Source organism: Ruditapes philippinarum, unplaced genomic scaffold (assembly GCF_026571515.1).
Source record: "Ruditapes philippinarum isolate M1 unplaced genomic scaffold, ASM2657151v2 ctg4980_1_1_1_1, whole genome shotgun sequence".
Lineage (NCBI taxonomy): Eukaryota > Metazoa > Mollusca > Bivalvia > Venerida > Veneridae > Ruditapes > Ruditapes philippinarum.
The window spans coordinates 2,434-29,811 of record NW_026861185.1 but is presented as its reverse complement, the minus strand read 5'-3'; the positions used below and the strand labels follow the sequence as shown (position 1 = coordinate 29,811).

The 27,378-nt window shown below is 34.2% G+C and overlaps 1 protein-coding gene across 1 annotated transcript; it reads left to right on the top strand.

Annotated features, from left to right (window-relative positions):
- Positions 1–3,371: 3,371 nt before the first annotated feature.
- Positions 3,372–25,692, top strand: LOC132714761 (snake venom 5'-nucleotidase-like). Its single transcript, XM_060697679.1, has 10 exons — positions 3,372–3,853; positions 7,890–8,100; positions 9,254–9,439; positions 11,617–11,814; positions 13,390–13,521; positions 14,308–14,371; positions 22,071–22,129; positions 22,426–22,581; positions 22,751–22,945; positions 23,362–25,692. The coding sequence occupies exons 1-10, from the start codon at positions 3,506–3,508 to the stop codon at positions 23,529–23,531; spliced, it is 1,719 nt and encodes a 572-aa protein (XP_060553662.1). The 5' UTR covers positions 3,372–3,505; the 3' UTR covers positions 23,532–25,692.
- Positions 25,693–27,378: the final 1,686 nt, after the last annotated feature.

The following is a 27,378-nucleotide window of genomic DNA, read 5'->3' as shown; positions in this document are numbered from 1 at the left end:
TTCACAGTAGCAGAAAATAATTTGTTTATCCGCTGGTAAGTTGAGATCGTAAAGAATATTCCATTAAATAAATATAAAAGAAAGTTGAAGATATATGTGAATCGGCCTATTTATAAACAAGTCTTGCAATGCGACTGAGAGATAGTATCTCATTTCCTAAAGTTGTAAATCTGTGCCAGTGTACAAGGTTTTGTGTTTTTCTAGTGTTAGCTCTATGATATAATTTTTTAGCGTTTAGTAATTTTTATTTTAAATATAATGTGATCCAGGGTCCGTCGATTGTGGCATTCTCAGAAAATATTTGCTCAAGATTCAATTGCTGACAGTGTTTAATGAACAGGTTATTTATGGATTTTTTTCATATAGGTTAAAATTGCCAGTCACAAAAATGTCCGATAAAACAATTTCAAGCGCTAGGTCGAGAGATTCTTCAATAAGATGTGTAAAGAATTTTCGAGTTTGGGAGGGAGGGGGGTAAAATACTACAAACAGGATATGTTTTGAATGAGAGACAGAATGATTTCAATCCGGAAACAGTTCTCGAGGTCTTTCCACCGCTGGAAATTAAGCTGCTTCCAAACCTTTATTTTCGTTCTGGAATATAAAAAGAATAGAATGCTTGTTTCGATGTAATAAATGTTTTGAAACAAACGGAATTCTGCTTCCAAAATATCAATTTTATTTATGAGGCTTCGGTGCCTTTCGGGTGCCCTTCAATGTCGAGGCTGCGTTGTGTGAAGGTCGTCTTTTTGTACATTGTAAAAAAGAGAGGTTATTTGAACTTTGATTGTAATTGTGACTGGGATGGTTAAACATGTATAAAATTCTCGATCGGTGAAAAGTAATTTAAATAAACAGATTGACAACCTGTCTACAACGTATACTCTCGGTTTTATTACTAGTATATCTCTCTTTTACAAAATTTAACACAATCTTGTTAGAGTCGGCCATCACAATCTGACACCCATCAGGAACGTGAACTAGCTGATACCATAATTAAGGACACAGTATCCCTTGCTCTTGTTTTCATTTTTTCAAGAAGTATTTGTCCGTAGAATTGTGTACCTCGTCATCACAAGCTTAGCCCCAGCTTAGACTCTTTACTTGGCAGTTGCATCATTGCTATCGATTTTAAATCAGTATTATATATTGCATCTTTTATCATAGACTTGTAGTTTTCTTTCAACTTGATTTTACCTAATTAATATATTTGTTTTAACAGCTATCCCCAGTCAACGCACCTACTTATAGGGTGATACTTTAACATTTTTGAAACAATATAATGTAGACGGGATGTAGAAAGAAACGTCAAATTAGTTAATAACTTTCTAATTGGATTGCACCCTCGCTTTCAATGACAACTCTGTCTATTGCGTCAAAGTTTGGTAAAGGACATTGAGCACAATAGTACAAATACATAGAACAGATATGGTATTCCGTTTTAACCTACGCAACAATTTAAACAATCCAATAAGAAGTAAGTTATTGCTTGGATTTGTCAACTGTTTATTTCTTTATATCGTGAAATAATCGACTTAATGAAGTACATTACAGATAAAGTACAGTATGTTTAAATTAATGTGGACATTATTCAAATTTAGTTATAATTGTACGTCACTTTATATTTTAAAATTGATTCAAAATGTAGACATTTATTTAGAGAAATAGAAGTTTTAGTGCTTTGATTATTTATGAAGATTGCTTTAGGTCATGTCGTGATGAACTTGATCTTTGTGAAGACAAACCATCACCATGGCACCTAGGCAACCTAAATTGTATTCTGTTGTCACCATAGATATGTCGAGTATTTGAGTCTAACCTGTGCGAACAATCAAAAGAACAAATAACGGTTTGTCTACTCTCGGATGTCAGATCTTTTATTTATTTTTATTATTTTATTATTATTATTATTTTGCATTTTCGCCTCTTCTATTATTCCTCATACCATCCTGAGCCCCGCAAGCCGTAGATACGAAATGTATAATTGTTTCGTGTTGAAGTGCGGAAAAGAAGTAATAGTTTGACGTTCTTTCAGCATTGGCCCCGAGAACAATTAATTGGCATGTCATTTCTCAACTTGACCTCGAGTCCCACAGCGAAAAAAAAAAGACATATTTATAAGTGCGGTAAAGTCAACGTCTCAGATCGATAATTTAAAACATTTTTGTGTCGCCTTGAAAAGGGGTTACTTTTGTCGGCGTCGTTGTCGGCGTCGGCGTCCCCTAAAGCTTGACCGGAGCATAACTCAGTCACTAAAAAACGGATTAACTTCAATTTTGGTATGCATGCTGCTTTCAATAACTCGAAGTGCAGTGCACAAGGACCGGTACTCTGCACTTCTTATTTTTTGAGTTATTGCCCTTTGTTAATTTTCATACGTTAATTTTGCCCGGGCCATTTCTCTTCAACTATAAAAGCTGTGGACTTGAAACTTCATAAGATGATAGATCTCATTAAAAAAAGTGCAGTGCACAAGAACCGGTACTCTGCATTTCTAATGTTTTGAATTATAGTCCCTTGTTGATTTTCATACTTTTGTTTGTCCGGGCCATTTCTCATGATTTATAAAAGTTATGGGCTTGAAACTTCGTAGGATGATAGATCTCATTAAGAAGAAGTGCCGGGCACAAGAACTTGCATTCTGTTTGTCTAGTTTTTTTTTTTAGTTATTGCCCTTTGTTAATTTTCATACTTTATTTTTGTCCGGGCCATTTTTCCTAAACAATGAAAGCTATTTACTTGAAACTTCATAGAATGATAGATCTCTTTAAGAAGAGCAGTGCACAAGAATCAGTACTCTGCTCTTCTTATTTTTTGAGTTATTGCCCTTTTTTAATCTTCATACTTTATTTTTATGCGGGCCATTTCTCCTAAACTATAAAAGCTTTGTAGGATGATAGGTCTCATCAAGATGAAGTGCATTGCACAAAAACTGGTACGCCATGTTTTTTTGAGTTATTGCCCTTTGTTTATTTTCATACATTAATTTTGTTCGGGCCATTTCTCTTCAACTATAAAAGCTATGGACTTGATTATCTCCATAGGATGATAGATTTCATTAAGAACAAGTGCAGTGCACAAGAACTGGTACTCTGCACTTCTTATTTTTTTTTAGTTATTGCCCTTTAGCCATGTTTATAAATAACCTACATTTAAGAAGAAAAATGCTTAACAACTATACTGTTCACAAGGCGACACATCCGACTCGCGGAGTTCTAGGTTTATATAAAGGTTATATGAAATACCTGAACGATAAGATGAAGAAGATTCGCTTCAGTGTAAAATGTGCATCAAACCATGTAGTCATTATACTTTCTTACTGACCAAAACATTTATGTTTTATCCATTCGGTATTCTAACTCAAGTTACAGGCTACGGAACGCCGTGAAAGAAGAACGTGATATTGCATACTTACTGAAACAAAGAACGTAATATATTGCAAACTTACTGAAACTAAAAACAGAAAAGTGAATATAGTTAATCTTTCACTTAAGTTGCAACAGACATGGATTTTCTTAATAAAGATAATATTTTATTCGCGATTGTATTTTTCTCTCTTGCATGTTGTAGCATATCAGGGTTTGAAATAACAGTTTTACATACGAACGATGTTCACGCGAGATTCGAACAATTCAATAAATATGGATCAACGTGCGGCACGAGCGATGCTCAAGAGGGGCGTTGTTTCGGAGGAGTGGCCAGACGACATACCAAAATTCAGGAAATTCGAAATAGCCATGACAACGTGATTTTGTTGGATGCCGGAGACCAATTCATGGGCACCGTATGGTTTACTGTACATCGTGGTATGGCGACTTCTTATTTCATGAAGGAACTTGGATACGATGCTATGGTATGATATAAATAGTAACATGTATCTATTTAAATGCACATTATGCCTTAGAAACGGATATCTTTTTTTTTTTCTTTAGAAAGAGCAAACGGGAGTTTTATAATTTTTAGATAATTTCTTTAGAGCATGTTAGATTCTTGTCATATGATAGAAAGTAGTCCTGAATATAAAATGATATGATAAAACGTAGTTAAATGTAAAGGTAGTAGTATTTTGACTTTCATACAAAATACGAAATTGCCATAACTGTACTCATTGCAAAAAAGAAAAAGAATCTAAATATGGTTCAAGTAACTGGCAATGAATAACTTTTTGGAAATTATATCAGGACACTAGGAATACACTCTTTAGAAAGAAAATATAAAAGCATTTCTGGGGCATAACTGGCCTTAAAGGGCATATTTCTAGCCCCCATCAAGATAAAATGCAGCAGCGTAAGTCAAATTTATGTAAAAACGTTTCAATATTTTACTGGCAATAAAATGTTAAGTTTCAAATAAATATTCGGTTTATATTTCAAATGGTTTTAAATAAATCTCTCAACCATATCGTTACACTACACTGACCAGGCGCGTCAACGAAACATGACTGTATTTGTAAACCGTTCCTATTTTGTGATAAAAATAGAGACTTTATTTAACTCTTTCAATAAATTATTATTATAATTAATGAATTATTATATTCAGTCTATCCTCTATTTTCTACGGTGTCCGTTTGGACAATCGTGATTTTTTACTTAGTCTGTAACCGCGATGCACGAAGATACGATGGTGAAAACGCAATGGCACGATGGTACGATGGTGAAAACACGATGGTACGATGATAAAAAAGGAGATGGTACAATGGTGAAATCGCGATGACGCGATAGGACGATGGTGAAAACGCGATGTGACATCGCGTTTTCGCCATAGTACCATCGCGATTTCACCATCGTACCATCGCGTTTTCACCATTGTTCAAAACCTTTTTAGATATTTAACAATGAAATGATTAACAAAATTAACAAAAAAATGTTAAATTCTGCGATTAATTGTGTTGTTAAGCAATCCTGCTGTTTAAACATTGTTAACGTTAAAGTTGTGTGAAATTAACAAAGTTGCTCAGAAAAAATAGCGTTATCTTTATGCCCCCAACATATAATGGCTGGTGCATATAGTTTTACCTTGTTCCGTCATTCCGTCATTTTGTCAATCCGTCATCATCAGTTTCAGTTCATAATCTTAGTAACGGTTGCACACATTCAACTCAAATTTGACATATGGATATGTTATGAGAAAATACAAAATTCTACTTCGAATTTGGTTATGGTTCGATGATTTTTGGCAGAGTTATGCCCCTTTCACTTTGAAAATAATTTGAAATTTTCAGTTTCCGTCCATTATCTCCCCAACGGTATTACACATTTAAATCAAACTTGACATGTGGATACGTCAAAGGAATGCGCAGGTCAAGTTCGAATTTCCTCATGGTATGATGATTTAGCAGAGTTATGCCCCTTTAACTTTGAAAATAATATGTAATTTTCAGATTCTGTTCATTATCTCCCTAACAGCGTTACACATTCAACTCAAATTTGATAAATGGATACGTCAAAGGAATGCGCAGGTCAATTTTGAATTTGGTCATGATTTGATGAATTTTGGCAGAGTTATGTCCCTTTCACTTTGAAAATAATATTAAATTTTCAGTTTCCGTTCATTATCTTCTCAAGGTTATTACACATTCAATTTAAATTTGACATATGGATACGTCAAAGAAATGGGCAGGTCAAGTCAAGTATTTTTGGCAGAGTAATGCCCCTTTAACTTTGAAAAAAGGAAATTATTTCCCCAACAGTTGTACATATTCAACTCAAATGAAAGATATGGATATGTCATAAGAATGTATTGATCAATTTCGAATTTGGTCAAAAAGACCTCTAGGGTGCAAAGAACTAAATTTTATGTGAGTCATAGTTACTGTTGTGATACCCTAGGCCCTATCGTCGAAAATAAGAATAAATCGAGAGAAAAATGGCGGCTATTTTTTTATTTAATTTTATTAAGAAAATAGACCACGTGACCAGATTTTATACTGTTAAAAATACTGTTACCTATGTAACAGTACAAAATTCTCATAGTCACGTGGTACACTTGTATTAATAGTAAGACTAACTCACAGAGGCCTATGGGAAATTAACATTACGAAAAAAGTGAGGGGTAATTAACGTAAATGTAGTCCTGTCTGTGATTTAATTGACTTTCTGGAAGTAATGTTACACTTACCTTCTTCTACCTTATATTTAATGTGTAATATTCATCAACAAGCACACTAACAGTACTGAATATCATTTCCAAATTATTTAGAACAACAGCTGATCAATAATTTTGAAAAGTGTTTAACTTCCTTTTCTTTTACTATACGAGGATTGATAAAAAAAATCTTGGCCAGATGTACTTCCGGTAGTCAGACAACACAACTTAGGGTTTTACTTTTCAACATAATTGCCCTCAACATCAGTGCACTTTACCCACCCTGCTCCAACTTGTTTAACCCTTTAAAATAGAACTCTCAATTTTGGTCCTCAAAGAACTTATTGACAGCCTCCATGACACCTTCATTGCTTACAGAACGTCTACCACGAAGCTTGGTTTTCAGTTTCGGAAACAGGTAAAAGTCAGAGGGGCCAAGTCCGAAGAATATGGGGGATTGGGGAGAATTTCAAAGCCGCAGTCACTTGCAGTAGCAATCGCAACTATGGATGTGTGAGCTAGCGCATTGTCGTGTAGAAGCAGAACGCCTTGAGTCACTTTGTCCCTCCTTTTACCAGCGATTTCTTGACGCAGACGTCTCAATTCGTCTGCATAGTATGTACCGTTTATGGTACGACCTTGATCAAGATAGTCAATCATGATTATCCACTGACCATCCCAAAAAATTGAAACCATCGTCTTCCCTGCTGATGGCCCCTGCTGATGGCACCCTCTTGAATTTATTCGGAGATAAAATCAGGTTCATCCTCGTAGGGAGAGGAAAGATATCTTTTAATGTCAAGCTTGGTCCGTTTCTGGTCGTCAGTCAACTGTCTTGGGACCCTACTAGCGGAAACTCGACATGCCATACACATCAGTCAGAAATGCCTGAATTTAACCAAAGCTTATACCCACTTCCCTTAAATGCCTCACAGGTCTCGTCTTCTGTCGCACATGACCAGAACGTGCACGGCTTCTGCAGTTTCATCGTTGGTGGCCTCTTTTGACCGCACATACCGCTCATCATCTTCAATGCTCTCCCTGCCCCTCTTAAATTCTGCAGCCCATTTCTTCACAGTGCTATAGGAAGGGGATTCCTTCAAAAAGTGTATTCATAAAGTCTTCATGGATTTTCTTGACATGGGGGACATCGCTTTCTTACAGAGGTACTTAATTAATGACCGCTCTGATTTCAACTTTCCTCATTTGGTCTAAATGACACTCCCCTCTACTGATCAAGGTGTATTTTATGTTACTTAATCTGTGTAAAACCGCGGAATCTTCAATAAAATATCGGTATCGACGTATCGTGTGTAAATATCAGTGTAGTGGCTAGAAGTATATCGGGTCGACAACTTTTTGATCAAACCTCGTAATCTGTCTCATTTTTTATTGTAATGAGATATTTGACATTTCATATTTTTAATAGGGCCAGATATAAAAATATGTTAAAGTGGTAGGGTGGCCGAGTGGTTAACTCGTCCGACTGGTAATCTGAGGATTGCTGGTCACGTGGGTTTAAACCTCGTCACTGACAAGCCGTTGTTTCCGTGAGCAAGAAACTTTACACAATTTGCCTAGTACTGGTTGGTTCCAGGAACGGATTTGAGAGTGTTTCAATATATTTATAGCTTCCAACACAATCGAACTAAAATAGGTTAGTATATACTAAAATCTAGGACATTATAATACTTAGAAAGGTTACGTACTCCTGTTTGAGACAACTAAAACACGTGTCCAATGGCGAACTTTTAACGACTTTTACTTATTATCTACTGATTATGCTAACATTTTTGCACCAACAGTGTCTTGGAAACCATGAGTTTGATCTAGAAATGGAAGGTCTTGCAAAGTTTCTCGATAATGTCACGTTTCCGGTCGTAAGCGCAAACACTGATGTCACAAATGAACCACGTCTGGCAGGAAAGTTCTCGAAATCTTGGACTACAACAATAGGTGGTGAAGAAATCGGCGTTGTTGGATATTTAACCACGAACACTCAATTCCCAAATGAGGGTAAGTTGTGAAAGACATTTGAATGGTCCAAATGTGGTTATTTACGGCCGCTATTCCAGCACTGACGTTCTGTCCGACACACGGACAAAATTTATCATCATTTTAAGTTCAATTTAAAAAATACAAAGTGCATAGCATGATAAATTGATCCATATGCTTTATATATAAGGAAAATTTCTAACCTTGTAAGGAGTTTTACAACTTTAATCAACATATCATGTTTTTTAAGCTCTTAATTTTTTTTTCAGCTGAAGTTTCATTTGATTACATGGAAAACTTATTACGTGCTTTGGTATAATAAAACCCCTTCTCTCTGTTATGAAAAGAATCAGTTAAGAATTTTAAACTTTACAGGAGCGATGTCACTGTTTACATTTCTTTTTAGTATAGTTATAACAGAAAATGTATTTTAAATATCAAAATGATAAGAAATGCATAAAGCTTGGTGAAATTCGCGAACACGAATGTTCTATACAAACCACCATATTGAATCCATTTGAAGCATTTGATGTGTTATCTATACAAACGAATTTTTTTTTAAACTCATTTTTTTATAATTTAGTTGTATTGCCACTAAAACACACATAAACACAAACTTATCTCTTAAAAGAAAATCAAATTTATAGTTTATAAAAAAAAAGATTTAATTTAAACAACAAAAATATCATTGTTGTTGTCGTCGTCGTCGTCACCACCACCACCACCATCATCATCATCGGCATCATCATCTTTATCACTACCACCGCCGCCATAATAATCATCTTCACTATAATAAACATCATTGTCAACAAGTTAACATCGTTTATGGAGATAATTTTTCATGTAAGCATTTGCAGTGTACATGTACATTATATATTTTAAGAAAAGAAATATATTATATTAAGGTGAAGTCTTTATCAATTAATTTTGACGAAATTTTGATAATAAAAAGTTTTATTGATTCAATCACATGTCTACAGTTAATGCAATGCTGTCCAAAACAAACAGTGCCGAGAGAAGGGGATGAGGGGTTTTAAATGAAGATTTTATAGTTATAATTTAAGTGAATGTCTGCCTGTATGTAAATTACTTTTGATATACCCTCACAACTTTTGATATACCCTCACAACATTTTGGCACTGTAAACCAAAGAGAAATACTGTCTTAATTTTAGGACCAATGGTGAAGTTCCATGACGTAATTACATCAGTCCAAGATGAAGTAGCCCTATTGATAGGCCAAGGAATTAACAAGATATTTGCCCTCGGGCATGCAGGGATAGATATAGATAAACAAGTAGCTGCTATAGACGGTGTTGACCTGGCCATAGGTGGACATACAAACACATTCCTGTACAACGGTATGTAAAATTTGATATTTTCGAATTAACAAGTCAGTGTCTAAAATAAACGTTTATCATTATATAAGTATATACCAGTAAAGAAGGACTTCCATCATGCTTCTTTCTCGACCTCTTGCTATAAATATAATATCAAAAAAAGCAGAGTATGTTCTTTTCTGTTAAAGGATGTATTTTATCAATATGTGACAAGCTCTTGATTAAACAGAACGTCTAAGAAGATTAATTCAACGGTATAAGATAAATACTTCCTATTCAAAATCTTACTGTTGACTCTTTTTTATTTGTTTGCGTCGTCAGACCAAACAAATAATGGTAGCGAAATTTCAGACTCTGATGCTGTTATAGATATACATGCTTATAGTAAGCTCCATGATTATTTACAACTCATTTTTTTTAAATTGTTTAAGTCAAATAAACATTGAATTGAATATCAGTGTTGCAATTAGTATTGTAGCCAATTTACTACATTAAAACACTGGAAAGAATTGGTGGCACTATACAAAAACAAATTGGTTTATAATCTCACAACCTTCACCTTTCTGACATTCTGAGACCCAAACAATTTCAGCGCCTTCTGTGCTTTGATTTCATAACTTACTATGTACACATAAAACTTTAAAACCATGGATACATTCTAACACATGTTAGAAATATTACATTTACCAGCTTGTAATATAAGCGGTATGATGAAAGGTAAATCCTTGAATAATTAAATATTTTATCTATATATTCTTTGGAAAAATAAAGTGTTTTCAATGCAGAAATATGTAAAATAATCAAAATTCTTTTAAATAATTGATATTATATATACTACAGGAATAAAATGTCTGGAAATTGTATTTTCACACAGTTCTTTTGTTTACTTATGCTCACCATTTGCATACTTTTATAAACATTTCTCCATTTTGCGCTTACCTTTGTTAATTATATGGTTTTTAAGTTATCAAAATTCTGGAAACAAAGTGATCAAGCCTGCTTTAGCGACGACGGATTAGATTTATCATATTTTTAGTTCACCTGAGCTAGCTCAAGGTGAGCTTTTAGGATCGTTGAATGTCCGTCGTCCGTTCTCCGTCCACACTTGTTCGTTAACACTCTAGCGGTCACATTTTTGCCTCAATCGTCATCAAACTTGGTCAGAATGCTTGTCTAGGTGATAGCTCAGATGAGTTCGAACATGGGTCATCTCGGATGAAAATCTAGGTCACCGGAGCTAAAAAAGGAAAAACCTTGTTAACACTCTAGCGATTACATTTTTGCCTCAATCATCATTAAACTTAGTGAAGCTGCTTTGTTAACACTCTAGCGATTACATTTTTGCCTCAATCATCATTAAACTTAGTGAGGATGCTTGTCTAGGTGAAAGTTCATATGAGTTCGAACATGAGTCATCTCGATTGAAAAACTAGGTCACAGGAGCTAAAAGAAGAAAAACCTTGTTAACACTCTAGCGGTTACAATTTTTACTTAATCATCATCAAACTTTGTCAGGATGCTTGTCTAGGTAATAGCTTGGATGATTCGAACATGGGTCATCTCGAATGAAAAACTAGGTCACAGGAGCTAAAAATAGAAAAACCTTGTTAACACTCTAGTGGCTACTGTTTTGATCCAAATATCCTGTCCATTGGTCTGAAATTTTGTTTTGATGATTTCTAGGTCAAGTTCGAATAAGGGTCACCTCGGGTCAAAAACTAGGTCAAACTGCCCAAATATGGAAAAACAGTTTTAGCAATGTAGTGGTCACATTTTTTACTCAATTATCATCAAACTTGGTCACGATGCTTGTCTAGGTCAATGTTCGGATTAGTTCGAATATGGGTTATCTCAGATGAAAAACTAGGTCCCTGGAGCTAAAATTCACACTCTAGTGCCTACTGTTTTGCTCCAAGTATCCTGTAAATTGGTTTGAAAGTTTGTTTTGATGATTTCTAGGTGAAGTTCGAACATTGGTCACCTGGGTAAAAAACTAGGTCACACTGCTCAAATATGGATAATCCTTGTTAACACTCTAGTGGTCACATTTTTGACTCACCTGTCATGAAATGCTTATCTAGGTAATTGTTCGGATGAGTTCGATTGGTCAGGTGAGCGATCTATGGCCATCATGGCCCTCTTGCTTATTAACTGTGTGTTGTTTACACGTAAGTTTCAAATCATTTCAATGCTTCAAGGTGAGAAACCAGCTGGTGAAGATATAGAAGGACCGTATCCTATTGTTGTTGACCAGCCAGGTGGTGGTAAAGGACTCGTTGTTCAAGCCTACACCTTGGGCAAATACCTTGGTTACCTTAACCTGAAGTTTGACTCCAATGGCATATTAACAAACTATTCGGGAAACCCTATCCTATTGGATTCTTCAGTTTCAGAGGGTAAGTTATATACATACATTATATTTATACGAGGGTTGATCGATATGTAATGCAAAATAAAGTATATGTTCTAATTTAGCTGGTGATTCTTGTGTTTGTATAAACTATGCTATGCTTCGAAGCATCTGTTTTCAAATGATACCAAGTTCATGTGTGAAGACAACCAATTTTGAATTTAAGAAATACCTTACACTAGTAATTGTATCTAAAATATGACTGGTAAACGCTCAGTTACAAGTGCTGAATTACTAGCTTACATAAAAGCTCGAGCAAAACTAGGAAAATTTGCTATAAATGTTTACAATGAAATTTCTAACATCTATGGCTACAATGAAGTATCTTTTGCAACTGTTTCGGGGTAAATGCATAATTCTAAATGAGCACGAGTCAAGTAAAGACGTTAATAAGTCTGGTAGAAAACGCTCCGTATAGATGCTGACAAAACATTCATAAAGTTAAGCTAATGATTGACAAAGGTGTTAGACTTTCACTTACCAAGATATTCGTAGCCCATATCGCAGGGATAACAAAAGGGCAACTTATATGATTTTAAAAAATCACTCACAAGTTAGGCGAATAACTGCCATATGGATACCCCATTTGCTAACATATGACCAGAAGAAGGAGAAATGTTTCCTAATAATGGCATTTGGCGTTTTCTAACACTGTGACTGGTGATTAAAGATGGATTCACTATTTTATGCCTGTTTGCAATAAGATTTAGGCCCAAAAATGTTCGTTGACCATTTATTGACAAACAATTGACAAGTGTCCACAGAGTTATGTACGTTATTATTTTCAATACCCGTAGAGCTGTTGACAAAAGTCCTGTTTCTAGATGATGTTCAGTCGCATTCAAATATTATAGAGATAAAGATCGTCTTTCGACTTGTATTTTCTGCATGAAAACGCTCCTGCACACACAGGAGCTACTGTGATTGTTTTTGTGTGTCTGTTTGGTTTTTTTTTTTTTTTTTTGGGGGTTCTGAAAAAAAAAAGAGTAACTGTCCTTCAAACATCTATTGTATGTCTATAGGATAAGATTTTTTCGAAGGATTGAAATAGAAAATAAGATTTTTTTTTTGCCTTTTCTTAAATTTGTTGGTCATATGACATTTCATATTGGCCCATCCTCGTAAATTACTCTAAATTATTTAATAAATGTGTTTATTAGTAAAAATATCAAGTTTTCAAATAAATATCAATTGTATTGATCTGGCAATATTGCTCGTAAACATTTGGCTCCACAGCTCATGTTAAAATATTAAAATCACAAAACAACGCTGTGACTGAAGTAGTACACGTTGTAGGTAGATTATTATAAATTTGTATGTTTGTTACGTCGCTTTCATTGGATACATGTTTATCTGTTTAATCTCCGACACAAACCTAAAGTATAGGCTATAGTTACATTAACAACAATGCAACATGTGAATTAAAGTTGGTATGTGAAATTATATTTTACAATACAGTCCGACCCCGATTATTCGACAACCCTTTATTCGAATACCACCGGCATTATCCGAAGTCGGCGGTCCCGTTTTTATCTCTATATTATATAAATTTATTTTACAGATGTGCGGATTTTACAGGAAATAAATGAATGGAGGAAGCCTGTAGAGAACTTGAATTCACTAACAGTCGGTTATTCTAATGCGATGTTGGACGGTGAGAGGCTATCATGTAGGCTCAAGGAATGTAATCTAGGTAAAGAGGCACTCTCATGATTTATATTTTGATATAATGTAACCATATAATTGATTTTGCTTTTACTCAAAACCAGTCTTGGTCTTCATCTAAATAATGCATAAATATCCTTGTTTGAGATTACATACAACAGAAAATCACAACCAAGCTTGCAAAGAATTCTGAACACTCTGAGATTTTTCAAAGAGGTAACTCCGTGCTTAAATCGCATTCAGACCCAGCTCTGAGATCGGTATTCAAATTTAAAAAAAAACAGCGTTCTGTTGGAATAAAGATATGTTTTAACATCTAGAGACCGTCCAATGTTCATTGAAAAGACATGATGGTATTATTTTTTTCACTCTCGCGGGCATTCAGATAGTTCAATGCCAGTCTGGTCAATCAAGTTCATGGGTATATTGCCGATTTTTGGTTTCTGAGATCCTCACAGGCTGCCAGGAAACCCGGTACGAATCATGATAATTACATATTTTTCTTTAGTGTACATTCCTAGTCCATTGTATATGGATGTGACTGTTTAATTATTTTTAATATTTATTTAAAAGCTGACTGCTAGAGTGATAGTCGCCATTTTTAATAAATTTATAACGAAGTAAGACCTTGCTCGAAATTCAAAGCAAGCTCGAAATTGATGATATTTATATATGTATAAAAACTATCTCGAACCAGGTCAGAGTACAAAGCTAACTGAAAATTGATTCATAATGTGGATGTACATTTATTAAGACTTTAGTTTTGTCTATATACCAATAACCATTTATATATAACTTATATATTATCATCCAGGAAATCTTATGACAGACGGAATTGTAGACTACCACATGAATTTCAGTCACCCGGAATCTGACTGCAACCCGTACCAAAAGGAAAGGTTTGCCGTAAACTCGCCGCAACTTTGCCGCAAATTCGCTGCAAACCTTTTAGTTCGCCGAAACACTGTGTCAAGAGTTTGCCAGATATCGCCACTAGTGGCAACTCTGTAGCAAACATTTGGCGACTTTGCGGCAAATTCACCAGAATATTAAGTAGTTCGCCAAAAGTTTGCCAGAAACTTTCAGTGGAAAACTAATTTGCCAGAGATTGCCAGAATCTTTCTATGAAAAAAAAATATTCACTGAAAGTTCACCAGAAACTTTTCTAACTAAAAACAAGTTTGCCAGATAATCGCCACAAACACATCAGTTCTGAAAGTTAATCAACTTTGTTCAGTAAATAACTATTTTGCCAAGGAATTATATTTATTATGCACATATAAAAAAAAGTCCTTCATGTACCTACCTATATATAACCTACCTACCTACCTACCTACCTACCCAACCCTATTTTAATGGGTCGGGAAGTGGAAACAAACAATATTTTTATTTTTTGCCTAAGAGTTATCAAAATTGAAACATCATATGTATCATGGAGGGTATTGTAGTTCACAATAACAGTTAAAAAATTATAAGGTAGAAGACCCATAATGAAATCGGCAATCTTCGACAATTACCGCCATATCTCGCGATTTATCGTAACGAACTTCGTTTGTTTACGTATAAAGTCGGAATTCTAATAATAGCGGATATCCCCGGTCACGTGGTAGTATTCCCCAAGAAAATGACGTAATTTCCGTAGATATCTAACATGGCGTCTTACAGGCGTGATACGCTCGGTCGATTCAAAAAAGTGTAAAAAGATGCAGAAAACCCAAGTATTGCGACTTAATTATAGAACATAACTATAGTGCAGGTAACCAGTATTACGGGTCAACCAAACCAGCTCTACAAAACATCAACTCTTCCTAAATCGGTTGATAATGAGGGTTGGAAAAAGGGAAGAAGAATCGTTGAGACTTGAGGCGTGTTACGGTCCACAGGTAAACGTTGCGTGGCCATGACTTACACTATACCCCCGTTCCCCCTCTACAACCCAAAACCCTAAAAAAAAAATTATGAAAAAAAAAAAAAAATTTATGACTAATATATTATAAAGGTATTTTACTCTACTTTCATTTTGCATAGAAATATCACTAGCATCTCAATTATCAGCGCATATATTCATCAATTTTTCACCAATCTTAATAATCTTGGTCTCAAATCTTAGATAAATAAATACTCTTTAAGAAAACCAACACTGGCACATTCGCTGATTATACGTAGCAAGAAATATCCAAGCCCAAACTGTCAACAAATGAAACTCGGAAGAGATCTGATTGCACCGTTTCGGGTAAAACTCTCACGAGTAAAAACACACTAAATTCACCGTGAAAGAATATTTCTTTGTATTGCGTATTTAAATATGATAAAATTAAGTTATTATTTGTAATAATTGTTTCAATCAAAGCATCATATGATACTATAACGCACCTTTTTTCCTATATGTCAAATTCTCAATCCAAAATGAAAGTAAATTGGCACAGCAGAGTTGTTTCCCTTTAAGTATTTTCATTGGTCCGAGGTTTTCCTGTGACCAATGAAAATACTCCATTTGAAAACAATCTGCAGGCCCATTTTACTTTCATTTTGGAATGAGAATTTGACATATAGGAAAAAAGGTGCGTTATAGTTTCATAAGATGCTTTGATTGAACAATTATCACGGTAATGTAAATTACAATCCATGTGAAGTTTTTTTTGACAAAATATTTGTATACTTAAATGAAATAATTTGTTTCTTTTCATTTTCTTACAGCAATGATTGATAGTGTAGGTGGGCCGGTGAGGGGAGGGTCAACAATTTGTTGTCAACACTCAATATACCAACAATTGGAAATAAAAACATGAAAAGAAATGGAGAGACGTGTTGGAAATATCATTGAGACAGTGGCTTCTATCTGTCTATGTCGACAGAATCTGCTGCGAAAGATCAAGGAAATTGAGTAAGACACATTTACAATGATATTTTCGAAATAACATGTAATTTGAATTGGAAGAATTTTGAAAAAATTATTTTGTAATTATTATGTCTATGCAGCTTATCATGGTATAAATCCTATATTGCTGGTATACTCGTGGTTTAGGGAACCAAAGAATATTATACAATCCATATATATATGAGAAAAAGAATTTTTTAAACAATGGCTTTGTTGTTTTTGCATGTTACTCTATATTCATGTACATATTTCTTTTTTTTCAAAATAACATGAATGTGTAATTGTTTTTTAAAAAAAAGTATTTATTTCTACATGAAAAACTGGGTCCGCCTGGCTCCTTGCCATTGGTACTTGTTGCTGGGTCATATGGGGGTTGCGTTCATTTGAACGTCACCTTTCCTTGTTGATCTTGTTTATCATATTTTTACCTTCATTGGTTTAAGACTAAAATTCTTATTAAATACATGCATTCTTTTTAAAGGGCATGTGCATCATGAAGAATCAATGGTTATCAGAACACAACATCATGGAAGATCTTATTGACAAGATCTTGGAGGATGTCCTTTGCCAGATGCCTCGCCAGCACTAAAGTGAGTACTGGTAGTTTGTTTTCTGTATTTTGTTTATTTACGAAAGTAAAGGACTATGCAAAACTGACTGGTGTTGTTGAACTGTTTGTGTTATGTCAGTTGCTTCAATATATGAATATCTCTCCATATACTGTTTGTACATATGTATTTTTTTTTTATTCAAGGTCTATTCTTCAGTCAGATGCTACAGTTACAAATGACAGTGAATGGTCAGATTTTATACAATTTGTGATGAACAATCCTCAACAATACATCAAACAAAAATTGCTATTAAACTGTAAGTTGAAATCTATGAGGTTTTTTTATATATATTTATAATCATGGTGTAGCAATTAAATGATAATACTGTGATAATTTTGTAATGCTATTTGGGGTCGTCTTCAATAGAAACAATTTGATGTGTCTTCATGTGATGAATAATCGATATGCAGTCCGAATTATTTCATAAAAGTGATTACTAAAATTGGTCAGGAAAAAGTCGTGCAATCAGCATTAATAAATAATAATTAACAAAACTAATTCTAGTATGAACATTGTGTTACATTAATTATAAAAATAAGTTATTGTCAATTCATTGGTGTAGTTTCTCAATATTTTGTCAATATTACGTTTAAAGATGAATTTTAAATTACAGAAAATATTTTTGAAATATTTTTCACAATTACAGTTTCTCACAGACAGTCAAAGGTTTGAAAACAAATCAGAAAGTGGTCCACATCTTGAAAAAACCTCACAGCAGATTAAGACTTTCCCCGAAATTTCCCTGTAAAACCAGCAGTGGTATGTCCAATTCAGTAGATACTGCCTGGCACAAAAGAGGATTTGACAGTTTAACATGTAAGTAAAATAAGATTATTTTTATGCCCCCACAATGTGGGAGCATATAACGTTGCACTTGTCAGTTCGTCCCAAAATCTTGTGAACGCAACTCCTCTTAAACCGGACGGCAGATTTTGCTTAAACTTACAGGGTATGAACAACCTTAATGTGTAGATGGTAGTTAAGGAAAGAATTTTAGCTGCGACCAAATTTAACAGAATTATGGCCCTTTGTTGATTTTTTACTATATACTATGTAGAAATTTTGTGAAAGCAACTCCTCTTAAACCGGATGGCAGATTTTGCTTAAACTTCCAGAGATGAACAGCTTTAATGTGTAGATGGTAGTAAAGGAAGGAATATTTGCTGCAACCAAATTTAACAGAATTATGGCCCTTTGTTGATTTTTTCACTATATACTATGTAGAAATTTTGTGAAACGCAAACTCCTCTTTAACCGGATGGCAGATTTTGCTTAAACTTCCAGGGATTACCAAACTTAATGTGTAGATGGTAATAAAGGAATTTTTGCTGCAACCAAATTTAACAGAATTATGGCCCTTTGTTGATTTTTTTAGTTTTTCAACTTGTGGCACATGTAGTCCAAAAACTATTGACCTAGAGTCATAAGATTGACAGAACAGTGGCTTGTGGGGGCATCCGTGTCCTATTGACACATTTCTAGTTTTTCTCAGTTATCATGTCAGTAATGATTTAGAATTTGTCAGAAAAGTATCTGTGTATATTTTAACCACTGTTATTGATGTATAATTGAAAAAGTGAGTTTTGCATACAAGTAAGACTGGTTAGTCAACATTGTTCTTTCAAACAGTGGCATTTAGAAGAAAAATCCTAATGGTTATTTGAATGACCCTGGTTTTAACTTTGAGCTCTGACCTGGCTGTCATGTTCACAGCATGCATCATTTTTGTGTCGCCTCTACAGAGTAGTGGCGACATATAGGGATCATTTCTCCGTTGTCTGTCTGTCTGTCCGTCACAAAACTTGTCCGGACTACTCCTCAAAAACTACTGGTGCAATTTCATCCAAACTTTAAAGGAATGATCAGTACCAAGTCTAGTTGTGCACTGTCTGTCTGTCTGTCCTACTGTCACAAAAAACTTGTCCCAACATGAAATTGGCCATCATGAGGCGACACATGTGATCACTGATCGCTCTTGTTTGTTATTTTGGTGTGTTTTTAAACATAATACCTTGATTTCTTAACTAAGTTAGATAAACTTATAATATATGAGGCCACTTGTCATTTGTAAATAAATCTAGGTTTTGCAATGCAAATACATGTTCATCCCAACAGATCAAAATCAAGCCAGCACCAGTGTATTGACCAATAAATAATAATTGCCTTTGGGTGTTTATTTTCTTCATTTGTAGGTGGGCTTTACTAATAGATTACTGCCACTTTATTTCAAGGTGGGGTTTGGGTATCATTCACCTTCAGTGATAGTTCTAGTTTTATTCAGTATAAACATGGTAACATGTAAATGAAAAATAAACCTTCTTTTTTTCAGTGTACTGCATCAATAAACTAAATATGGAGAGTAGCTTAGTCACCAAAGCAGTCAACACCAAAATACACACAATGGCCAGGGCACTGAAACTTGGAAGAGTGAAAAAGTAAAGTAGTGCGTTTTTAGCTTACAAAGTGACATTGCGAGCTTTTGTCTATCATTCCTCCGTAAACTTGATCTTTAAACAACATCTCATAAATTGCCAAGCCAATTTCATGCAAACTTACAATATTGTCTAGTCAGTTTTTGTTTTGCTTGCAATTGTTATATGACATGACTAAAGACATTTAGTTTTATTCTTAAGTTATTATGTTTATGTTTGTATAAGACCCAAATATATTGTTAAGATTCATTTTTTACACATTTGAAAGCCATTATTGTTCTAGTCAGTTTTTGTTTTGCTTGCAAATCGTTATATGACATGACTAAAGACATTTAGTTTTAATCTTTAATAATTATGTCTATATTGTATAAGACCCAAAAATATTGTTTAGATTCATTTTTACAATTTTAAAAGCCATTATTGCTCTAGTCTGTTTTTGTTTTGCTTGCAATCGTTATATGACATGACTAAAGACATTTAGTTTAAATCTTTAGTTATTATGTCTATGAGGGGCGTCCGTGGCCGAGTGATTAAGGTCATTGACTTCAAACCACTTGCCCCTCACCACTGTGGGTTGGAATCCCGACAGGGACTTTGGATTCTTTCATGTGAGGAAGCTATCCAGCTAGCTTAACTGAACGTCGGTGGTTCTACTCAGATACCCGTTCGTGCCTGAAATAATGCAAGGAAGGGCCACCTGAACGTCACGATATGACCTATACTGTGTCGATGTGACGTAAAAACCCAAAACAAACAAACAAACAAATTATGTCTATGACATTAGTTGTTTGTATAAGACCCAAATATATTGTTGTGATTAATTTTAACAATTTTGAAAGCCATTAATTGTTCGTGTCAGATATTGTTTTGCTCACAATCATAATGTTATATGGCATGAGTTTAAATCTGAAGGTATTATGTCCATGAAATATGTTGTTTGTATAAGACCAAAATATATTTTTGAGATTCATTTTTACAATTTTGAAAGCCATTATTGGTCTAGTTTGTTTTTGCATAACACATAACGCTATTGTTAGTATTTATTGTTATTAATAGTGATTTGTCTAAGTGGATGTCGAAGTATGTATGTTATTCCATGCCAGTTCATGTTTGAATGAAACTTTTTGTCCAGATAGAAGATTTCAAACTGTAACTTTTCTGATTTTTAGCTTTTACAACAATATTATATTTCCCATTTTTGGTGCTAAGAAATACTGCAACATGTGCTGAATAATAGCTATTGTCAAACATTGTTTTTATGCTCCCCGAAAAATTTCGGGGGAGCATATAGTCATCGGGTTGTCTGTCCGTCTGTCTGTACGTACATACGAACCCGAATTCGTGTCCAGCCCATAACTTTGTTATTTCAAGTTGGATTTTAAAACTATTTCACAGAAATGAACACCATATTGAGATGACGTGTCGCCCGCAACATTTGGGTCGCTACCTTGAAGTTCAAGGTCACACCATGACCTTGAACAAAAATTGTGTCCGGCCAATATCTTGGTTATTTGATGTCGGATTTTACAACTATTTCACAGAAATGATCACCATATTGAGACGATGTGTTGCACACACCATTTGGGTCAATACCTTGAAGGTCAAGGTCGCAACATGACATTGAAGCAAAATGGTGTCCAGCCCATAAATTCGTTATTTGAAGTCGGATTTTACAACTATTTCACCGAAATGATCACCATATTGAGATGATATGTCACACGCAACATTTGGGTCATTACCTTGAAGGTCAAGGTCACAGCATGACCTTGAAGCAAAAATGTGTCTGGCCCATAGCGTCGTTATTTGAAGTGTGATTTTACAACTATTTTGGAATTATCAGACTTTGAACTTTGTCTGGGACATAACCCTGAAACTTTAAAAGATATACTTTTCTGTGTCCAAATCCTAGTCGGGGGAGGATCACCCCGGTTCAATAGGCTCTTGTTTTAATTGATTATTAAGTAATATGAACAATTCATGATAGCATCATAACTAAAGAGTGGAAATTTATGAAAGTCAAATATGTATAGAATCAGTTGCTAATAAAATGTGTGTAAAATTTATCTCTTTTTTTAACTGGGGAATTAATTTCTTTATTTTACAAATTTATCAAATTTCATTTTATTCTACTGATATGTTTGTAATATTTCTTTTATTTTCTATTGAAAAAATGTGTTAAACCAATATGTATTTGTTTTTCTTATAATTCAGCTAGTTTTAATTATTCCAATGTTTGAAAAAATTGTTCGCCAGAACTTTACCAAAATGTTCGCCAAAATATCGCCATAACATATTTGCTGAAACTGGCAAATATGCAAATGAAGTTTGCCGCAGTGTTACCAAAACCTCCTGGCGAACCTCCGCAAACTTACTATGCAAATGAAGTTTGCTGCAAATTTGCCGCAAACTTTTGGCGAACATCTGCAAACTTTTACCATGCAAATGAGGTTTGCAGTAAATTTGCCGCAAACAGAAGCTACCGCCCCCTATAGTTTGCGGCAAATTTGCCGCTAACCTCATTAGTTGCGGCTAATTTGCCGCAAACCTCATTTGCATGGTAAATAATTGCTGAAAGCAGTTTACTGCAAACTCACCGCAATGTTTGCGGCAAACTTGCCGCAATGTTCACCATAGAGCCTTTTTTTTGGTAAGGGTGGGCGCCGGCTGCTATAGCTTTCTGGAACGGTGGTGGTATTAGATCATCTATTGATAAAGGTATAACTTATATTTCATCAGATGTTTATTAAGATTTGTCATTATAAAGAAAATTATCATTAACTTTCAAATTGCTTTAATTTTCATACAAATAAGGGTACTGTTGAGTCTATTTTCTGCGCAGGTGGAACGTGTTCCGAAATTTCGAAATTTATATTTATAACATAATATCATAACAGATCTGTTAAAAATAGTTAGAAAAAATGTAATTTAAACAATCATACATATTTTTTTCTCAATTGAAAATAATATATTAAGCTATTAGCAACGTTTGCCAAAAGAATCTATATTTGCAGGAGTTGTAAGTGCAGGAGATATTTACAGCGTGTTACCATTTGGAAATGAGATAGATCTTATAACAGTGTCCGGTAAAAACCTCCGAGAACAGTTAGAACATTCCGTCGCAAATTACAACCGGTCCCTCCCTTCCGGTGCCTTTTTTCAGATGTCGGGTTAGTACAAATTATAACAACTTTATAAATGATAAATATTACCTAAAAAGGGTGTTTATCAAATAAGTCAAATTAAATATGATGCAATTTAAATTGACTCTTTAAGTTTGTCGACGTTCTATTCCTGGTCCTCTTTTATTCTCATAATATTTTTTTTTCATTTTTCTAGGACTTCGAGTAGTGTATAATCTACAGAACCCCGTCGGAAGCCGCGTTGTTTCTGCAGAAGCCAGATGTCTGAGTTGCGACATACCAAAATATTACCCTCTCCGAGATAGTGAAGATTATAACATATTTGGGTCAACCTTTATCATAAATGGAGGTGATGGATATAACTTTGAAGCTTTAAAACGACATCGTTTCAGTGAGTACATGTATATCATGTCAAAATCTTGTGATACTCTATCATTGCATGTTTAAGATATTTGTTTTTTTTTTGCTCGATTATGAAAAATTGTTACGACTTATACTAATTAAGTTAGAGTCCGATTTCTGGAACTAACCGGAAGTGTTATATCGTATGAGGCAATCTATTGTTAGATCAAGAGGAAGACACCTTTATTTGTTGAGACTATAGTTCTCATTACACAGTTAATTTGCATTATTAATTTTACTGCTTTAAATCCGTCATAATTGTACTGGGTTTCCTTATCAAAATGTCCGGTATGGGAATCACTGGTAACATTTGATGTAAAAAAAAAACATTTTCGACCAAACGCTACTAAACACACTTCAGCTAGACGCTAAATTAAAACTCGCATATTATTTTATTTTTAACAGATACATTAGACGCAGCAACACTGATTAAGTATTTTAAGAAGCACAGTCCCGTGTTTGCAGAGGTCCAGGGTAGAATCCGGTTCAGTATAGATTCTGCTTCAGCGTCGGGTACCCAGCATTTACCCACTATCATCTTCATAATGTCTTCATATATGATCACATTTTTGTAAATGTTTGTTGCATATTAATTATAAGAAATAAATAGATTTCCTTTTGTAAAAAACGGAATAAAATAGCCTTCAATGTAAACTTATAAATATAGTAAACTGTAAATAAAGTTGTATTTAGCTTCTTTTTTTGAAACTGTAACAAATAACCAAAAAATAAATTGAGACTTGATGGTAACAGGTATTTTTCATATTGTAAACTTGTTTGAAAACCAGTTTTATCGTTGTAGCTGATGTCCCATTCGTGTTTAAATATTATATAGTGTTTACAAGGGCGTATCACTTTGGGGGACAGGATCTGACCCCTTAACGTCTGTGCTTGAAACCTGTCCTCACATTTAAACAAAATTTTCAGTGGCTTGATTTAGACCTTGTGTAACTCCCGTTCTCCCTTCATTTTTTTTACTAAATCTTCAGCTTTCTTTTGAATAAAAATTGGCCCCTCTTCCGCCCCGTTTGCCTGTCTCTGCCCGTTTGTTGTCCAATTTGATGCCGTTGCTTTTGGATGTTCTGTCAAAGATGTTGTCCTATATTGATCTTTATTTTCATATATTTTGTTAAGATTTAAGAGAAATTATTTTTTTTGGAGGAAATGAACCAATAGGTATTACACAAAACTTTAAAGCAGATGTTTGGACTAAAGATGGTGTACCTGTGTCGTTCGTACCATCTTTGTCATTCCATGCCTGTACCGTTTGAATTCAGTTTCTGAACCTCTAAGTTTAATTTAATTAAACGTAATCTGTTTTCATTAAAATAATTTTTTGATATCGCGTTTGTATTCTTACGTATGTATTTTTGCCAAGGGAATTCGGCATACACGCTCAATCAAAAGAAGATGATTTTGCTATTACATATATGAAAATTCATGTGGGTCTAGAATGATCGTAGAGGGCGTTTAATAAATTGCAAATTTTGGAATGCATACGAAATTATTTGTTTTTGTTGCTGAAACTAAATTTTTTTTTGGTTTTAAAAAGAAATATTCACAGTTCAAAAGGCATATCGTTTCGTTACAATTCTTGAAAATATTTTTACTTGGACTTCTGGCACTGCTTAAACATACAGTAAAAGGGTACATCCCATCTTGATAAAGAATGGAAAGGCCATTTACTCCAGTATAGCTTCTCATAGGATAGATTCCAAAGTGCCTAGAGGATTCATTCCCATATTTGATGGACGTCAATGAGTAAAACCGTCTTCAAATTATTTTACATAGCTCAAGTCATAACAGTTTTAAGAAAATATGGACAAATTTGGGTACTTGACAAGTAACTAGATCTGTGTAGAGAGTATTCTCTGGCGGTAAAGTAAATGGGAAGGACAAAGATATGTTTAAAATGATATTTTGCCCATCTAAGGGTAGATAGTGAGTGAACAGGTTAAAGTCAAAGTAAGTTTACATTTTGCCATAATTCCTTTCAATGTTATAATTGTCTTCGCGTGAACGATGAAATACTTTTGTGACCATAGGGAATTTCTGTAAATATCCATTGAAATGTTCATGGTTTAAAAAAATACACTGGTCTTCAGGGCAAAGTTAGTCCTTTTTCATTATTAGCTCACCAGAACCGAAGGTTCAGTGTGAGCTATTAGTATCAAAGGGGGATGCTCCGGCGTCCGTCAGTCCGTCGTCATGCGTCAATAATTGTCTTCTTCTCTGAAACTGCTGAGCAGATTTACTTCAAATTTTGTCTGTAGCATCCTTGTGACAGTCACAAGTAAATTTGCTCATGTCATTTCAATTGGCCCATTTTAGGGGGCAACAGAGCTAAAAATAGAAAAACCTTTAAACATCTTCTACTAAAGAACTAATTGACGGATGATCACCAAACTTTGTCTGTAGCATTCTTAGTTATTTTTTATCAAGTTTGTTCATATTAATTTGATTGGCCCAATTTAGGTGCCGTTACAGCTAAAAAAAGAAAAAACCTTTAAACATCTTTTTTCTACAGAACAAATTGGTGGATGATCACCAAACTTTGTCTGTAGCATTCTTGGGTAGTCTTTTATCAAGTTTGCTCATATTAAAAAAAGAAATACCTTTAAACGTCTATTTCTACAGAACTAATTAATAGATGATCACCAAACTTTGTCTGTAGCATTCTTTTAGTCTTTTAGTCTTTTGTCAAGTTTGCTCATATTAATTTGATTGGCCCTGTTTAAGCTAAAGCTTAAATGCCCCAGTTCATGATATTTCTTCAAATTATTGTTTAAAGATATTCTATGCTCAAATTTACTATTAGAAAATGTATAATTTCAAACACTGAAAAGCAGTTGTTTCTGGTGGTGAGCGACTCAGAGCCATCTTTACAAATGCTTTGTTAGTTTGAACAACTGTGTAATATTGCATTACCTTATTGAAGACAGATACTAATTTGTTCATTAAAAGACGGGATTTAAAGAGTGTCTCGTTAGTATTGATGCAAAGAACAAGAAATATATGCAAAACTGATAATAAGATTTAATTTAGTATCGCAAACGAGTATTTTTAATACTTCTAACCAGATTCCGATCGAAATTCTCTCTGTATAATATAACTTAAATGATTCTCCCCAGATAAAACCAGAAATCAGTTGTGTTTGCATGTTTTACTTCATGACTGCATTTCAAATAAAAGTCATTTTACGTTTTTTAAAACCATTAGACGACTCACTTGAAAGACTTAAGAATTTCATGATTGTATAATGGATTTTCTCTTAATATAATACTTAGCAGAGTGAGATTTAAGCTGGGCGCCTGACAATTAAGCTGAAAACTATAATTTGTATGAAAGTGTATTTTATTTAAGAAATAAAATCACTGTTGACGTTCTATATTCAGACATGTGACGTAATCATTATAAATGTGACTTAACCACTAAAATTGCGACACGCTTAAAATAAGTGAACAAATCAGGCACAATTTAGCTTAATATCAGGTACGGCAGCATTTATATCTTGATATCGTGTTAGAATCGAAATAATAAAATCCAAACCGCTGATTTCATCGCTTGATAAAATCCCTGTGTGTCGTTTGGATGCGCATCATCATTCCCCTTCGGTGATTCGCAGCATTTTATATTAATGAATAAGAACGGGAACAAAGTTCACGCCTCAGCCGCTGGGAAGGCAGTATAAAATACAAAACAAAAAATAAACTTAAGTTCGGTATTTTATTTCTTTGTATCTTCTACTGGAAATTACTAGTTATTTTGTAGTACAAATTACAGTTGGTTATGGCTGTACATAATTTCGAAAGCTATAAATAAGACCTTAACATTGTGTCCGAAAATCAGTTTATAGAAGAAAGTCTGAAACCAAACGAAACGGTCATTCGTGTCACGCTATGGGAATAAATAACGAACTGGATAATTTTGCAGGAAAAAAAGTTGCTCTCTTTATAAATTTATCGAAAAAATTTAAGTAGGCCATTTTTACAAATTGTCATATCATAATATTATTATCCTCTTTTCCGTAGGTTCTTTCCGGCAAATTAAAAGCTCTTTTCTTTTTTACAGCCCTGATTGTACTTCTGACACTTTATCCTGAATTTTTATTAAAATCGACCCGAATTTTTGCTTTTTGATTCTATTTTGTTTGAATGCAATCGGTTTATGGTGGTTTGAGTGAAATGTTGATTGCCGAATACTGTGACATTTTAACAACAGAAACCTTCTTCTGCAGTTTAAAAATGAGGTGCTATAGGTTTATTGATAGGAATATCAACACACTGGTGGGTCAGACGAGGATTTTTGAAGCAATTCAACAAAATAGTAGATTGATCAATAGCTATTTATTTATCACCAATGTCAAGTAGTTTTTTATTTGACTCGAATGAACATGATGTTAGTGAATTTCCTCATACCTGT

Excerpts from the sequence above, each read along its gene's own strand:
- LOC132714761 (XM_060697679.1), top strand. The coding sequence starts at position 3,506 with ATGGATTTTCTTAATAAAGATAATATTTTATTCGCGATTGTATTTTTC. Across the intron at positions 13,522-14,307 it reads GCTCAAGGAATGTAATCTAG|GAAATCTTATGACAGACGGA; the intron begins GTAAAGAGGCAC and ends ATTATCATCCAG. Across the intron at positions 14,372-22,070 it reads AGTCACCCGGAATCTGACTG|GGCGCCGGCTGCTATAGCTT; the intron begins CAACCCGTACCA and ends TTGGTAAGGGTG.